The following is a 17,459-nucleotide window of genomic DNA, read 5'->3' as shown; positions in this document are numbered from 1 at the left end:
ATGTCAACCAAAAGTTATATATATTACACGCATATAATTTACTTTCCGTCACAGTAATTTTTGGTAATTATTATAAAAGCGTTCCAGTAACTTCAGAATGAAGGACTGTTTTTTCCCCTCCTGGGAAAAAATAAATATTCCTTGCCCCTACTTGAGGACGTCCATGATTTTCCAACAAAACCCCACTTTCAGCCCTAAATTTATTCGCACAATCCTACTACAAAACCTTATACTCCCAGATGAAAAAAAATCTGGACAAATCTTTTAAGCCCTCCCCCCATCCTTTTGTTAGACGAAGGAAGTATATTTGCGGAAACCGAATCTGTGTCACATGACTTCAGTGAACCCCCGGGTACATAATGCACGAGCCGCGCCTGGGTTAATGGTTTCTTCTTTCCTAGTCGGCTCTTGGCCCTTTGGCTGATCTTCGCTGATCATATAAACCCCAACGTAGAGGCGGAGTTAGCTGTGCAACACTTTCTCACGGAGGGCAATGCTTTATTTTAGGGGCGTGCAGGACAGAATCTTTTTTCGTCGGAACGGGAAAAAATAGAAAAGGCGGGAAATGTTCGAAATTTCCCAAAGCTCTGGAAATCTACACGCCATCTTCACTTGAAATGATTGTTCTTGCATTTATGGATTAGAAACTAACAATTGCCGATAAGTTCCAGACACTTACAATGTATAAAACGTCGAGAATTAACGACTTTTTAAAATGACCATTCGAAATTTTTCGACTGCTAGGGATCCTGAAAAATAGGGAAGTCATTTCCCAAAGTCGGTATTGGGAAGGTTTTTTTTTCCAGAGTCCCGACTTTTCGTGATCCCGGACACCCTTACTTTATTTTGAAAAGGAAATAACATTTATTTTACGAACTCGGAATGAACATTTTCACCACTCGTTTTCCAGAAGAACAAGTGTCACCTTTCCCCTCACTGGATACGCCATTCATCGTATTGAGTTAAAATACTGTGTTATGTTGTTGCTGTTTGTTTCGAAGTTTGTGATCACTATGGGCGTTTTGCCACCTAATCTAATGTGCGATCATTTGTGAACACTTCTACAATGAACAACATTCACACGAAAAATATGAACAATCATGGGGGGTGGGCCAGCCCAGCCCTGGCACCGTCCCTGCATGGTGTGCAGGGACGGTGCAAGTAAATTATAAATTGTAAGTGCAAGTAAATTATAAGTATATAGATGTAGACGATAAGAAATTCTCGTTTTAATAATTGTAACTAATATCCGTTTAATATATGCATTTTGTTAACGTCTCCCATTAGATATTTCTGCAGCGCTGTATAAAGTAAATAAGATCTGGTTGGTTGGTGAGACGTGTAGAAGAAAAAGAAGAAAGGAGTCCATTTCCGTCATCGTCTCAGTTGTGACGAGTTGTGTCAGTTCCATTTGGAAGTTTTCAATAATCTAATATCAGGTCTGTATAGTATTGTACTAGTAAGTAATATAGCGTAGTTTATATTACATTGAAAATTGTTTTGGGATAAACTTTTACTTTTAAAACAAAAAAAATTGAACCCATGTGTGTGTAGCACGTGGCATCATCAGCGTGCTTATTTTATATAGTAAGCACGCATGGAAATGAAGAGTGCATAGTAAACGTTTATTCTTTTTCAAAATATCTCCTTCACTAATGTTTTACTATAATTTTGTTGCAAATTATCACTGTAGTTGTGTAAGGTAAATATGATCGACATTATATTGTAGTCATTCAGGGTCCGTTAATAACTTGGTAACGCATAAATATTCGGACAGTTAGGAAATAATTACTTCAAGGCTTGTTTCAAAATAAGGAACGAGTTTACAATACCGGACCACTTTCCAATTTCTATGAAATTTCGCCTACTCACTAATTGTGAACTAATCACGAATCTGGATGTAATAATTGGCGGTAGAGTAAACTATGTTAACGTAACGTAACCACACCTATAAATAATTTATTTCGCACTTTTTTTCATTTTTAACGTACTATTCTGCATTGCGCAACATTTCTTTAGATGAAATAATACATTTCTGACTAAAATAATCTGTATATTTTACATTGAGTACTTACTGTTCTTCCTTATTTCCACACATAATATGGCGATAGCTTAACCGTTCAACACGCGTTGTGACAGTGTTCTGTCGATTTGGAGTATGCATGCAGTGTAGCAACCTTGTTCACCGAAAAATAGTATACTAGTACCACCATTGATGTTAGCCCCAAAAACCATCCATGGGTAGCCCCACGAACCATCAAGGGGACGAGTTTTTTTTTTTTTACTACAGTAGCAGCAGCTTCTTCTATTACAAATGCACACTCATTTGAAAAAAAAAAATCACACAAAAATTTTAAATAAGCACATCTGATTGCATCTAAATTGATTTATATACCCGTTTTAATATTTTCACAATAAATTACAGTAGATTTCCCCTTATGTTTTGTCTGCTATGAACACAATAGCTATAGTGCGCATCAAATCTCCTGCGTATGGCGATAGCCAATAGCAGCGCACTTCGGCGGTGCCATGTCGAAATCTCACAAGGGAAAGAAACAGCGTGGTTGAGCGAAACGCCTTGTCACAGAGAGCACGGAACATTAGATAATATAACATATAATAAACTTAATGGGAGAAAAGAACATAACTGATTATGCCAGAGGGACTGTCAGGAGCTCCTCGTCACTCCATCAACTGCCGTCGTTGTCCTCATCGTCAATGACCACTCTACTTTCGCCCTTCAAATTTATTATAATTGGGTCCAAAATTTCATCCCGACCTATCTCCTTTACAAAATCGTTTTCCTGTAATTGTTGTGCGTGTTTAACACAAGCAGCCTATTGTTTTTGTCTTACATTGTCATCTTCGTTAACAAGTCTTTCAACGTCCACAATTTTGAATGTACTGTTTCTATTGACAACCTGACGCTTTACTTGAGCCCACACAAGCTCAATTGCATTGTACTGACAATGGTATGGCGGCAGTCGTATAATCTGATGCCCCCTTTCATTAGCAAGTTGATCTAGCTCATATATTTTGTCCTGATTTTTAAACGGCAAAACACGTAATAATTCTGCTTTAGTTCTGTTTGTGGAAAATTTATTCCACGTTGCTGTAACCATTGTTGAGTGTCAGTTTTGCGAGTAGAGGTGTTCGGAATTTTGTTAACTATTACGGAATGATACTTGTATTATCCATAATAATTATGCTTCCTTCTTCCAAGTAATTAATGAACCTGTTCAGAAACCAGTCTTTAAATGTATAAGCTGTCATTTCATTGTGATAATCTGATCGAAATACCCACTTACTCTCTGGTAAGAATCCAGTTTTCGCTGAACAAACATGACACATGATAAGACCTTTCCCTACGGGTACCTTTAACCCACCATTTCTTGAGGTATCTTGCCAAGTACATTTTAATGTGTGGTTTTGATTTACCCATGTCTCATCAAGGTAAAATATCTGTCTCGAATCACCAGACACTCTAATTTCGTGCATTGTACGAAGGAATTTTACCCTTGACGTAACAATGTCACTTCTCTCCATCAGAAATTTACGACCGTCGTTGGTTTTCCTGTACTTGAAGCCTAATTGTTTCAATATTCTCAAGGTGGAAGTTGTAGAGCCTTTGTAAGATATTTTTTCCCGTAAAGAGTACGTTATCTTTTTGGCAGTAGGAAAATCGCCACGATCGTAAAGTCAATTTTACTTCTTTTCTTCACTCGAACTTATCACCTGTCGTGCCTGGCTTCGAACAACACTGTATTTTTTCTCTCTTCTCTCGCTACAACTACCACTTGGTTTACTCAATGACATGCTGCACACACCCAAACACATGGAAAAAACGAGCAGTGGCGGTATCCTCTTCGTCAACTTCTTCTACCATCACCGGGAACGAATGTACCCTGTTCCCTTTGGTAATCGGAAAGTTTCGGAATGCAGCAGGAACGAAGGGAGAACAAAAACGATACAATGCAAATACGTTTATAATAACATTGCTTCTACAGAGGAAACGTTATAAGCTACAATCACGCTTGTTTTTCGTACATACTCGCAAATTCATTATCTTTCAATCTGTTGAACTATTGACACTTGAAATAATCTATTTATATCCGAGCGCCAGGTACACGATTCAGTAGCGGGGTGAAACAGGTCTGAACTAAGCAACACCGCACATCTGTGATTCGCTGGTGCTGTTCATCCTTTCAAGGTCATATCCAGGAGATTTGACATGCACTCTAGAGCATGTTCTTTTTCAGCTATTATTATTATTAGCAACTGAGTTTGATTACATGTTCACTTCTTGAATTCATGACATGATGCATAGAATGGAATAACCTTGTTTGCAAATGTAATCTGTGCTTGCCTAATATGCACAATTGTATTTTTGTTTCTGCAGGATGCGTTACGTAGCTGCATATTTGCTTGCCGTCCTGGGTGGTAACGAAAGTCCCTCATCTGCAGACATTGAGAAGATCCTCAGTTCTGTCGGAATTGAAGCTGATGGTGAAAAGTTGAAGAAAGTAATCGGTGAACTGAAGGGCAAAGATGTACCAGACCTGATCTCAAAGGGTGAGTTTTGTTTTTCGTTAATTTAATTTAAAATAACCCCTATTGAGTGTGTCACTTTGTGAACATGTTACATTGTGTTTTTTAACCATCAACTACAGTTGTGACGTCCCACGGACCGGAGTGTTCCTTTCGCTTGGTACCCTGCCAGTAGTTTTGATCTTGAGGCTACCTCTCTTTCAGTACCTTCCTCAACTTCAGTGTGCTGTGAAAGCGTGAAGGCAAAGGTTGCATTATCTGCTTTTGTGGTGTTTTATTTATATACTGCGGTCCCGTGGACAAACGCGACTGTGTTTGAGGGTTAAAATCACCGATGATTTATTACGATCACTAGACAAGAGAATTGCAGATTTTTTATTTGTGGCATATACTGAATAGAGCGACCCGTGGTTTTGAGGAATGAATGTTAAGAGGGAGGTGGAGTTTGGCGAAGGGCGCCGTGGAAAGCGCTTCAATTTATCATGGGCTTTTTTGCATTTTGTTGAATATAACGTTTTAGGACAAAAATTTGCCGGAAAACACGCAGTGGATGTGAACTTAGTTTATGAAACTTTGAGTACATGACACATTTATGCAATTTCAGTTCGTTAAATGTGCACAAATTCCATTATTTTTTTTCAATTTCCCATAAGGAAATACGTAAATAAGCACAGAATGGTTTTAGGATTTGTGGGTAGCACCAACGAAAATGGCCATTATGATGCATACTAACGTAATGCTCAATCCTTTTATGACTAAGCTAGGGAGGGCTTTTCTTTCAAAAGTCACTTGCACAGCCCAAAATGATTGTTTAAAAATGTCATGTATTATCGACGGCGAAAGATACGGCCGCTTCAGCCGAATTTCATTCATCATAGTTCGCCACTTGGCCACTAGATGTCTCTCTTCGAAAATTGCCCCAGGGGACGGGGAGGGCTAGTTCGCGCGGGTGTTTGAATCCTCTACACAGCTGGGTTCCGTCCCCTCGTCAGAAGGTCCCGTAGCTGTCACAGCTTGATTTATTGCCTCTTTCCCAGGCAAGAAACCAAGAAAGCAGGATAGGCAGATAGGCCATGAGTTTGTGTATGTTTGAGTGTAGAGAAGCAGAGCATATTTACCGTGAATTGGAACCAGTGACAAGTAACTTTATCTCGATCCCTACCGCGAAGGACGTATTCAGGGGGGTCCAGGAGTCCCAACCTCCCCCCGAAAGACTTACCAAGTACAAAAATAAAAATTAAATAATGAGAGCATAAAATAACTTCAATTAAGTAATGAAAATAAGGTTGTTGTCTAATCGCAATTTGTTTATTTCCGCAAAAATATTGGAAGCAATACGACTTTGAATGACAGTACCAAAGAAGATTTATGCAAGAATTATTACTACTTATAATAACATGCAAAATATTACCAGGAATTTTACTTTCGTCAACTGGATCTAACATCATTTTTTCATACTCAATAAATATTATATTCTTTATCTATTTGGCATTAATTTCCTTGCCAGGGCAGTTTCTATTTATTTACAAATTTTGCCGACCTTAACTACACGTAAGCTAGATAATGAATACGTGATGTTATACTGTATCACTGTTGTTATATCGCCTTCTTATCTATTAATGTAATAAAAATATATTAATTAATTTAATATAATTATACTTATTTTAATTTAACATTATTAATATTATTATTTTGAGACATTACGTTAGGACGCCCCTCCGAAATATATATTTCGATACGTGCCTGGTGTTCGATTTGAATAAAATGTAGAAAAGGCGGGGAGGGTGGTAGCGCTTCCTCTTTTTACATTTCGATAGTTTTACCTCACATGTAGTACTTTGTGAGTCAACGGTGCAGATAGGAAATACATGTACACACACACACACACACATAATTGATGATTCGCAAAGGAACTTCGTTAAATTCCCATGCTTGTTCCGCTCACAAATCATATCCTCTCCAAATTACAATAGCCTACTATCGTTGTTGCTTACTTATGTGTGTGTGTGTGTATGGTTCCTAGAACTTCACTATTTCCAAACATAAACTTGATGTGACTCTTACAAAACATTTGTTTTTGGAGTGGAAGGATCATGAAAAGGTCTACTGTTTCTATGCAAATCTTCAATTAATCTAAAATTTAGTATATAAACATAATTTTGGCTGACTTGCTAACTTGAGATTTAAAGACAAATGATTAATTTGAATTCTCCATAACAATAACAAAAGTGACATAAAATGTAGAAGGACAAGACTAGTGTTGCCCACGGGACGAGACGGGACAGGCTTTTAAAAATTCGAGACGAGACGAGATTGATCATGTGTCCCGAGACAAACGAATATTTTTGAGACGAGACAGCATTTCCACGAGACGAGACAGGCTAAAGTCTCGTCTCGTCGGCAACACTAGACAAGACTTTTGGCTTGGTTGAGAATTACATTAGAGATGTACAGGTTAGGAAAGGGGAGGGAGAATTCCGTCTTCTTTCTTTTCAGCGCGAACCCTGCCTCCTACATTCTACATGTCCATTCAAAATGTCTTCTTAGTTTCAGATATTTTTGCCTCCCCTATAGCGTAATGGTAATGATGACCCTCGTAATGTCAAAAGGTCCCGAGTTTGGTACCTGGTGGATGCCCAATAGTTCAATCCCACTATAAATGTAGGTCCAGTCCCGATTAGCCTATCTATACATAAAGAAGACTTACAGAAACTCAAACGACCGGCATAGGGTTGACGGCGCTTGGTGCAGTGAGAGAGCTCACCTTTGCCAAATCAAAATTAGGAAACAAGAACTCATCTTCAGGGGTCCATCACTTTTTCGCCCTTAGATGGCAGCTGCTGATAAGGGATGAGCATCACCCCCCAAAAAAAAATTCTGCCTACGGGCCTGCTGTCCTGCATCGTGACCGTCCGGTCTAAGGCGTTATGCTTTGGGCTCTCCAGCTACAGGACGCGCGCAGGTTCGAGTCTCCTGGAAGAAGCGTAACAACTTTTCTCCTGATATTTCGGCCAGTCAAACTCGCGGCCCGCGGGCTAGCTAGCTAGCGACCTAGCTCGATTAGCTCCCTTCATTCGTGGATGCGATTCTCATCTCGACATGACAGTAAAACTACTTGAATGATTCCTCCCCGTGACACAAGGGCTGATATTTTGAAGGAAGTGGAGGCCATTTTGCAAAGTTACAGTCTTTCGTTATATTAAAACTTTTTTAATAAAGTTATAATTTGTCCTTCTCAACTTCTCAGGAATACCAGGAATGGCAGGAATATTTGTCCACAGTAAAAATACTACGTGATGAATTTGGAAACAGGTTTCAAGACTTCAGAGGGTGCGAAGGGCAATATTCTTGTTCTGCTCCCTTTTCTTTTGATGATGCGTGTGCAAGTCCTGCGTTCGAATGGAACTTATTGAATTGCAGTGCAACTCGTATTGAAAAATAAATGTCGCGAGGTGGGTTATCCTTGATTTTTCTCATATCTCCCATAGCAGTATCCTCGAATAAGCTATTTTGTTGTAGAAATTTTATTAATTTTGGTTGCACTTGCCTTGCTGAAAAGTTGTTTTCCATAATGAAGATTAATGAAACAGCCGAGCCGAATGATCAAGAATGACTGACAAAATATTTGTTGTCTGCATTAAGAGTTTCATGCTCACAAAAAACTTATTGCAGACTTTTGAGAAGCTTGTTAAAAAAACTGTCAAATCTGTGCGAAACGAAACTATAATTGCACACAGTTTCTTGCAAAAAAGTTTTGCACAATTGTAACCAATTTATACTCGAAATAACATGTAAAATACTATAACCATGAAAAAATATGGGAGGAGCAATAATAATCACTAGAATCCCGGCACCGTTGGGTCGAACCACTTAGTTCTGGACTTCAAGGTGTTGGGGGTTCTAGATGTGTGACCCGGATAGTTTTGACATTATTGTTATGCGGCCCTACTCACGAATTGAGTTTGACAAGGCTGGTCTTTAGGACCTGTTGAGGAGATTGGGGAAACCTTCAACAACGACTGGGGGGTTCGTCGTGCTGGCCACACGTCACCCTGTAACTGATTGGTGTGTGAGTGAGGCCGGCCCTTGTGAGTGAGGGAGTAGGCCCTTGCCTTCACGGGCTGTTGCGCCACGGGTTTACTTACGTATATTGGCGTAAGGTGTGGTCTTACAGCGGCTCGACCTCTCCTCGAAATTCTGTCAATTTATTTTGACCAATTCACTGAGGATTTTTAAGAGTACTTTGTAACACGTATAGTGCTCATCTCGAAGATCATACTATCGTTACTTGGACTGAAATTTCAGTTTGAAACCAATCAATCGAATCCAGGCCTGGGCATGGGGGGTGTTCTTTCATCAATTTCATATCATCACTCATTCCCTCCCATCTTCGCGAATAGTAAGAAGTGGCAGAAAGGCGAATTAAAATAGACCAAACAGATCAACCTTGGCCCATTATATCTGCTGTGAGCTCAACGATGAGAACTGCAGAAAGGGACTTGAAGGTTATAAGAAAGGAAACTGTGGCCGAGCGCGCTCAGCAGTTGCCCGATGGTCTCACCATGGAAGGTTCCACGTTTCAGCCGTGTCATCAGCCTAGACATAGAGTGTTAGAGTGTAAAAGAGAGAGAGAGAGAGTGAGAGTGTGAGTGAGTGCGTGCGTGTCTTCATTCATCCTCCTCGTCGCTAATTGTCAAATGTGGCAGAAGCAGAAAATAAAATACAAATACAGACGTGTCAAACGTGTAATTTTCAACTACGAAAATGTATAATTAGAAACATATGCAGAGGATAAACACTGTATGAAATTAGCAATATATTATTCACGCAAGATGGTATATTTCCTATGCTTTACATAAATATTAGTTCGAGGGGAAGCACGTGTCATAATGATACAAAATGATAACATGTAGAAAGTTTCAAATACGTTTGAGCTGTTTTTAAGATGGGCAATACATAAAGTGTAAGTTCAATGTTTACCTATTCGTTTCCTTACATCATTGCTTCTACTGTAGTTGTACATTTTGTTCTATTGGTTTGTCTTTCGCCTCTTCTGATTATCCCTAGGTCATTCCACATATCCGAGACTTTTTCCTTTAAATTCGAAATAGTCTCGCTCCCGTCCATCTCGAATTATTATCAGCACTGTTCGTAGTAGTTAAAATAATAACTGTTACTATTTTTTGTGCTTATTACTATTAGATACAATCCCGGTCGGGCTTGGTTGTTTGTGAATGTCCATTCATCAATTTCATAATTTCATCACTCATCCCCATCTTTGCAAATTAGCCAAGAGGCACAAAACGCGAAGTAAAATAAACTAAATCAATCAATCACTATTAGATACAAATTTTGTATCAACACGAAACCCCCTACAAAAAAAAGAAAGAAAATGGCGACTAGTATGCCTCTGCCTTGTTATCACTGCCACTGGTATGCTATACATTTACACAGCGTACTTTCAATTAGTTATTCTTACTTGATTCGTCGTTACTTTCAACAGATAATCTCTACCTCCTTCTTTACTCTCAATTTATAATCTCAACCGCACAAAGAGAAATTCTACATAATTATAGCAGCCACTGTAATCAACAAAATTTATTCAATCCAAATCTCATTTGTGAAGGTCCTGACTCTCCAAGCAAGGGCCAGCCAGCAGTGAATATTTTGCCAGTGGAGAAATCTTGAAACAAGCCGGAACCAGAATGAAATGAAACAGGTGGTGCCCTTTCGCAGCGGTCACGAAGGAGAGGGGGTGGTGAAGGCAGGGGGGACACTTGGTGGCAAGTCTTTCCACCATGGGGGGGGGGGGGGAGGTCCTCTGCCCTCCGGCCTGTGCTCTTCCTCTAGTTTAGGACACAAGCGAGAAGAATTGCTAAAGTTCCCTGATATGTCGCTAGGTGTGTCTGTATCGCGCCAGGGCAGGAAAACTCTTTTCATGCCAACCTCCAGGCCACTCTTAAACAATAACTAAGGACTAAATTCACGTTGATCAGCTGTGTGTAAATACTCAGTTAAGAGATATTTTGGACTGGTGTATTTGTTTTGGTTAAACTCATGGTAAAAGTTTACTATCCTTCTGACACGTATAACTTCTTTGTTTTGTCAATTTTTGACATTCGTACTTACCTATCTGCTTTGCGTAACATTCCTTAAGGTGTAAAAAAAGAAGAAAAAGTAAAGTGCTCCCCTGTGCTTAGCACCACGCCATGAAGGCATATAGGGGGTGTGGGGGTAACGCCCCACACTTTCTTGATCCGGTCGTGAGTGGGGGTGATGTGATCAGCATCACGCCCCTGACCGCCTTTACCCCCCAGGGTTTCCCCCAGGTACCCATGTTATTCGACGCTGGGTGGGCGCCGGGGCCTTAAGGTGTATTGACGTTTTTTTTCATCAAAGTAATTGCAATTTTTCACATTACGAGTACTACTTTCTCGTAGTCTTTTCACTTCCCTGAGACACAATATGGTACGTACACCTTCCCACATAATCGCACGTCGTGTTTGTGTTTTGTCGATTTTCATTCATTATGCAGTGTTTCAACCTTTGGAACCCAAGAAGAGTCCAAATTTCCAATCGATTCCACGTTCCGCATGTGTTGTGTGTGATGCGATTTTGAATTGCCTCATCTGCAGAAATAGCGTATTTTGTCATTAACTTTTTTTTAAAATATTAGGCAAATATTACCTCAGCAATTGTGTTGTCATATTTTTCATTGGGGTTTAAAATTAAAATGCTTTTTTTAGGCCACTATTTTTTTTTACCAGTTGTCAGTTTGACTACTTTCCACCCCTGCGATTTCCACCCTCATTCATTCTTTTCTATCCATTATGAGGTTCATGAATGAAAAAAGGTGCCAACGAAACAGTTGACAATCTCTTCAGTTAGTGCAGTTTTTTCGTTTATGCATGGCAAGTAAGGCAAAGTGAAATTAGAGATGGACAGTCTGTTGGGTTTATTATGCATCACAGTGTACCGTATAGTTGATGCACTTGCAGAATTTTTATGTGGCTTAGTGTGACTTTGCATAATTTCAGGTCAAGAGAAGCTTGCATCGATGCCAGCTGGTGGAGGTGCAGCGGCAGCACCAGCTGGAGGAGCTGCGCCAGCTGCAGCGGCGGAAGCAAAGAAAGGTAAGATTTTTTTATTTACTTATAATCAGTACAAATAACAGTGCAACCATGGTGCCTGGAAATTTTCACATGGTACCTGAATTTTCAAATTCAGCTCTATTTTTAAAAATGCCACATGTGTTTTTAACGTTTGTGTGTTTTCTGTATCATTAAATCAGAGTAATGATCATGCCTTTATAAATTTTTGCACTGTTGCTAGCCAAATTTTAAAATCTGCAATGATGTGGTAGAGTCTGCTATGTATTAAAATCTATTGCATAGTTATTTATGCTGTTACCAGTAGAACCATTCATAAAAGAGTTCTGCAGGAAGGCCACTGGTGCAAAAATTAATGACTTATAATCCAGTCTTGTATTAATTAATAAATCAGATACTCTGAAGTCCTATTTGAAAATATGTACCTTTATCTTATTTGGATTCATAGCTTTCTTAGACCATATTTGAAAAATAAGTAAAATTTTGGAAAAAAAATTGCTGGCTCTTCAGAAAAAGGGGCAGATGCCTGAATTATATTTAGTTTTCTCTACCCCTGCTTATAATATCCTTGCTTTAATGTTAGAACATTTAACTATTGCAGGGTGGCTGCACACCAGGAATTATGCGTGAATTCTGCTTGAATTTTTCTCCGTACATGTGAAAAATTGCAACTTTTGTTTGTCCAAATCCAGTTTAATTTATACATACATGTACTTATAAATGCCCAGAGGCAAGTTTTTCACAGGTTAACTTTTCTCTCTCAATCCGTTTGCTTTGTTAGTGTTCTTTGCAGAACAATGTATCTGACAGACGATTATAGCAAGATATGATGTTGATTACTTAAATTTGAGATTGTAATTCTTATACAATTAACAATTTTTCATAGATTAGTATATCCCGTAACGTTTGTGACTTATGTTTGTAGATGTGTTTCGATCTAAGTATGTGAAATGGCAAACTCCGCACCTTAAATTAAATATGTAATGTGTGTGTGTGTGTTGAATTGAATTATATTTTTTTGGATACATTGGGATCATACAGACCCTTTATGTTGTTAATATATTTGTGTAGGGGGGGGGGGGGGTTAATATGCAAAGTTAAAAATGGAGAAAACAAGTGCTTGTACTGTTTACTTTGGTATGGAAATTGCTTGAATATCAAGTAGCTGTTGAACTATTTAATGTGTAAATAATTATTATATGAATTGAAGGAACTTTCATCATTATCCTTGGCATTTCCTGCCAGAGGCTAGGAATCAGACTAAAGATAAAGCTACACATTTTGGAATGTGACTTTAGAGTATCTGATTTATTGATTAATACAAGACTGGATAAAAGTCATTAATTCTTGCACCAGAGTGGCTTTCCTGCAGAACTCTTTTATGCATGGTTCTACTGGTAACAGCATAAAGGAACTTTAAAAATTTTAAATTAGTATATTACAACAATGAAAGGTTATTTCTTATGCGTGTTTTCTTTGCAAGCCCAAAAGTTGGCTATTTTCTGCACTTTTTAAAATGAGCCACATTATATATATGGGTATAGTGTCCACACACCTCATTTCAATTTGTGAAAAAATAACTTGTTGCTTAAGTTAAATTGTTTGTTTTTTTTGCTTGTCAACAAACCTACATAATAATTGATTTCTTTGCAAGGAAAAATACACCATGCTTCATTGTTGACACCATGGTATGTATAGGTTGTTCCACGCTACAACTTGCACTTGTATTTGTGGCAAAGGATGGCATACCAAGTCCTTTGTGTTTCTTTTATCAATTTTGATGGTCAAGTGCATGGCAGTAACAATACACGGTGTTAAATAAAAGCTTCCAAAAAAGAAATGGGAAATAGATGATGCACTAATGAACAGTTGGAGATAGAAACCTAGGGTCGGAGATGCCAGTGTGTTGAGATATGGTCTGAAAGTAGTTGAGCGCTACTGCATACCATCATACACGGGAATGACAAATAAGTGACATGTGTGGACAGGTATTGAGACTGCTGATGTACGATGAGTGGCGACAGTTAAAAGTAAAGTGCTCCCCTGTGCTTTGCACCACACCATGAAGGGGTATAGGGGTGGGGAGTTACGGCCCCACACTTTCTTGATCATGGCCGAAGGTGCCTCTGGTTGCTTTTATACCCCCCCCCCCCCCCGGAGTTTCCTCCAGGTGCCCACTTGATACGACGCTGGAGCTGCTTGAACAGGTGGAAAAATTTTCAGTTTTCCCCTTTGGTGATCGAACCCGGGTCTCTCACATGGTAGTCAGGTGCCCTAACAACTGAGCTACCACAACACCTATGCACATGATTTACGCTACACATGCTTGTACATTTGGAAACTAAGTGCCGTAGCATTGTTACTAGGCACAATTAGATGAAACGACAGTTTTTCATAATGACTGCCGCAATGCTTGCATGGCAGTGATGTATGGCATTTTGCCACACCCTTTCAAATATCAATTATGTGTTACAAATCACATTACAGGCAGTGACAATCATGACAACTAATTCCATGTCAGTGTCCGCTGGGGTATCATAAACAAGTGATTTGAGATATCCCCAGGTGAAAAAATGAAGTGGATTCAAGTCAGGTGACCATGCAGGACAAGAAATATGGCTTTTCCGCTATCCAATCCAGCGAGCAGGGAAGGTGACATCCAGATGGTTGCAGACTTCCACATTGAAATGAATGGTGCTTCATATCTCAGTACGCTGGCTTCCCGACCCTAGGTGTCCTGTTGCCAACTGTTCAGTGGTGCATCACCTTTTTTTGCATGCTTTAACTGAATCACCCTGTTTATATCAGATACATTTCTTATTACATATCTATTATATACATTGTAAAATATGTTGTGTACGTGTGACCTTAGTGATTGCCACAGTTTGACTTGTTCCTTTGGCCAAAGAACATTATTTAAATGAAAACACAATAAAATGTTCACATGAGAACTCGCAGCATTCACTTCACTCATTGGGTAATTCTTTGTTCGTTGTTCAAATAAAAACAGTCAAGCCTTTACTAAGAAAAAGGAAATATATTTTTCTTCTTGTCAAGATAAATAATTCCACTTGTTTTCATGAAATCATAGTTTAGCATCTTGTAATTCAGCTTAACAACTTTACTGCATCAACAAAAACTCAAAGCAACAACTAAAAAGAAAACAGTCCATAATTCCCATGGCAACAGGTCTTATTACAAGATATATACATAAAGGTCAGTCACTACTCTGTGACCAATTGGAAGGGATGTATCAAGTTTGAGTTGTTGGTTGCTGCTTAAGAAAATGGTATATCTCATGTGTCCAGAGCATTCTCTTTTAGGCACCATTATTTTCCAAGTAGTTTAGTACTGTGGAACAAGCTTCTGTAAACCCTCTGCATAAAATTCTGCTATTCGAATTGTTCAGATGCAAGCCACTTCTGTAGATGCAGGGAGATGATAATTACTAGGTGCAAAGTCAGGACTGTAAGGGGTTGGATTGTTGCTTGGACTTAACATTTGGAATGCATGTCTCATCACCCCCATGATATGTGGAAAAATATCCCCTATCTCTGGTAGTGGTCCAAAAATTGAATACATGTATGCAGCTGGCATTCTTTGGGTTTTGCGAGCAGTTGTCAAACATTTTTGGGAACCATCATACGTTTTCCGTATCCCAGTGCATCCGAGTAACATTTTGAAACAAATTCCATTGCAAGAGCATGAGTAGTCATCGTAAATATTATTGCCAATAAATTTCACATGTATGACCTTGTGTGGTAAGAAATTGAATACAGTAAATGAGTGAATTTCACAAGTTTGCTAGATTGTTTATTCTTTCAGTCATCAGTATTCCCTAGGCCATTAACAGTACACAGGTGACAAATGTATGTCTACTTCGTACCCAATAGACTACTTGCCCAATCATTGTCCCCAATCTATTTTCATAACTATTGAGCCCTTTCTTTTGAAATGCACCTCACATTATGGTGTGCACAACATTTTAACATTGCACTCAGGTGAAAGGCATGAATATGGTGTCGAAATGTTCCAGAAGAAAATAACTTGATAATTCAGTTATCTTTTGTAGCATGTGTTTTCATGTACGAAACTTTTAAATATTTTATAATTTCCACTTTTTGTTACAGAAGAGAAGAAGGAGGAAAAGAAAGTGGAATCAGAAGAATCTGATGAAGATATGGGATTTGGTCTCTTCGATTAAATCATTGTCTTGTACAGTGTATTTTGGTTAATTAAAAAAATTCTGTGAATTTTTATTGGTTGTATTTAGCTATTGCATTTAGTAACCCGGTCCTTGTTTTTCTGTAAGCATCAAAATGCCCATAGACATTTTCTTACATTTAGTTATAAATTGGGAAAATTGAAGAAGAGACTTGATAAAGTCTGCAGAATGTGGTGAAACACCAATACATATGAAAATTTATCTACTTTCAAATGAACGTCATTACAACACTACTATTATTTGGGAGCAAAACCATAAATTCTCGACTGTTAATTCTTTTTAATGAAATTGAAATTGTTCTGATGCTGGATCAGAAGTTTTCCTCTGCTTATTGACATTTTTGTTTCAATGCTTGAAATTCACTGCACTAAAAACACAGTGAATGGTGATGTAGCATTTACCTATTATTGTATTTACCATTTGCTCTACGTATTTGTAATCACGGGGTCCCAAGTTTCTGTCTGTGGTGAAGGCATTTTCACAGTTCCTAGTAGATGCAGTCCTCATTATCCTACCGGAGTATAAAGTGGGCTTAAAATAAAGTTTTTAGAAGACAAACAATTGTAGGTCCTACAGGAACTAATACTGATCTCAACATCTTTTTTAAGATCTGCAGTAATATTCCAAATTGCTGAACTGTTTAAAATAGATAATCTTCAATTTTGAAGATTAGTAACTAATAGATATACAACTAGTTAGCCACAAAATTAAAGTTACCGTTCCTTTACATATGTCTTAACCTTTCAGGATGCGTGCCGTTATAAACTTTACAACAGCATTGTTCATTTGTTTCTAGCAAAGGTAACATTGTAATGTGGGGCCCACGTCTATTTTTTTCTTGCAAATAATGATTCTAACAATGAGCGTCAGGTAATGTACTTTATTTTTGTACTTTTTGCGAGTGATTTTTTTATTCAACATGTCTCATAGATTAGATACGAGTAAAATTCTCATAGATTAGATACGAGTAAAATTGAACTATTTCTTCTAGAATCTTCATGTGAGAAGGGCAATGTAGACGTAATTAGTGATTTAGATGAAAGTGACACCGACCCGAGTGAAGAATATATTGAGCATCGTGACCATTTTGATGACAATGAGAATGAAGGTGGTGATGAATATTTAGTAGATGGATGTTTAAAGTTTCAAAAACATTGAATTGGTGCTTGGTAAGGATTTAGAAACTGTTTGGTGTAGACAGAAGTTCTCAGGAACTTTCTTGGACCATGACACCAATATAAGATGATAATGAATCTTAACCAATAAAATAAGATATACATAACAAAGAAGCAGAAAATAAATTAAGCTTTTGAAAACAGCTAATTTATATGTATGTTTGTAAAAAGTACAACACACGACTGCTCGCGTGAGTGAAATAAGCACGCATCCCGAAAGGTTAAGAATATTTCCTTCTCTGAACTTTTCTGCCATGCGACCCCAATGCTTGCCCTAAAAGAGTGGGCTTTTTTATGTAAAGGCCTTCTCCACACATGTTTGAAGGCAGGACAGCTCCTTCCCCAGTGCACAAACTGGCCTTGGACATTGAAGAAGCTATCTCATTTCAATGTGACAAGAGG

General features: G+C 38.4%; 1 protein-coding gene across 1 annotated transcript; it reads left to right on the top strand.

The window, feature by feature from the left end:
- The first annotated feature begins 1,321 nt into the window (after window positions 1–1,321).
- On the top strand, window positions 1,322–15,914 carry RpLP2 (ribosomal protein LP2). The gene is made up of 4 exons (XM_083129139.1): window positions 1,322–1,439; window positions 4,400–4,572; window positions 11,586–11,681; window positions 15,788–15,914. Exons 2-4 carry the CDS (start codon window positions 4,401–4,403, stop codon window positions 15,859–15,861), a joined length of 342 nt encoding a protein of 113 aa, XP_082985265.1. The 5' UTR covers window positions 1,322–1,439; window position 4,400; the 3' UTR covers window positions 15,862–15,914.
- The last annotated feature ends 1,545 nt before the right edge of the window (window positions 15,915–17,459 follow it).

Source organism: Lepisma saccharinum, chromosome 9 (assembly GCF_977018435.1).
Source record: "Lepisma saccharinum chromosome 9, izLepSacc3.1, whole genome shotgun sequence".
NCBI classification, from domain to species: Eukaryota; Metazoa; Arthropoda; class Insecta; order Zygentoma; family Lepismatidae; genus Lepisma; species Lepisma saccharinum.
The sequence above is the reverse complement of the archived record's forward strand: the minus strand, read 5'-3'. Positions and strand labels throughout refer to the sequence as shown.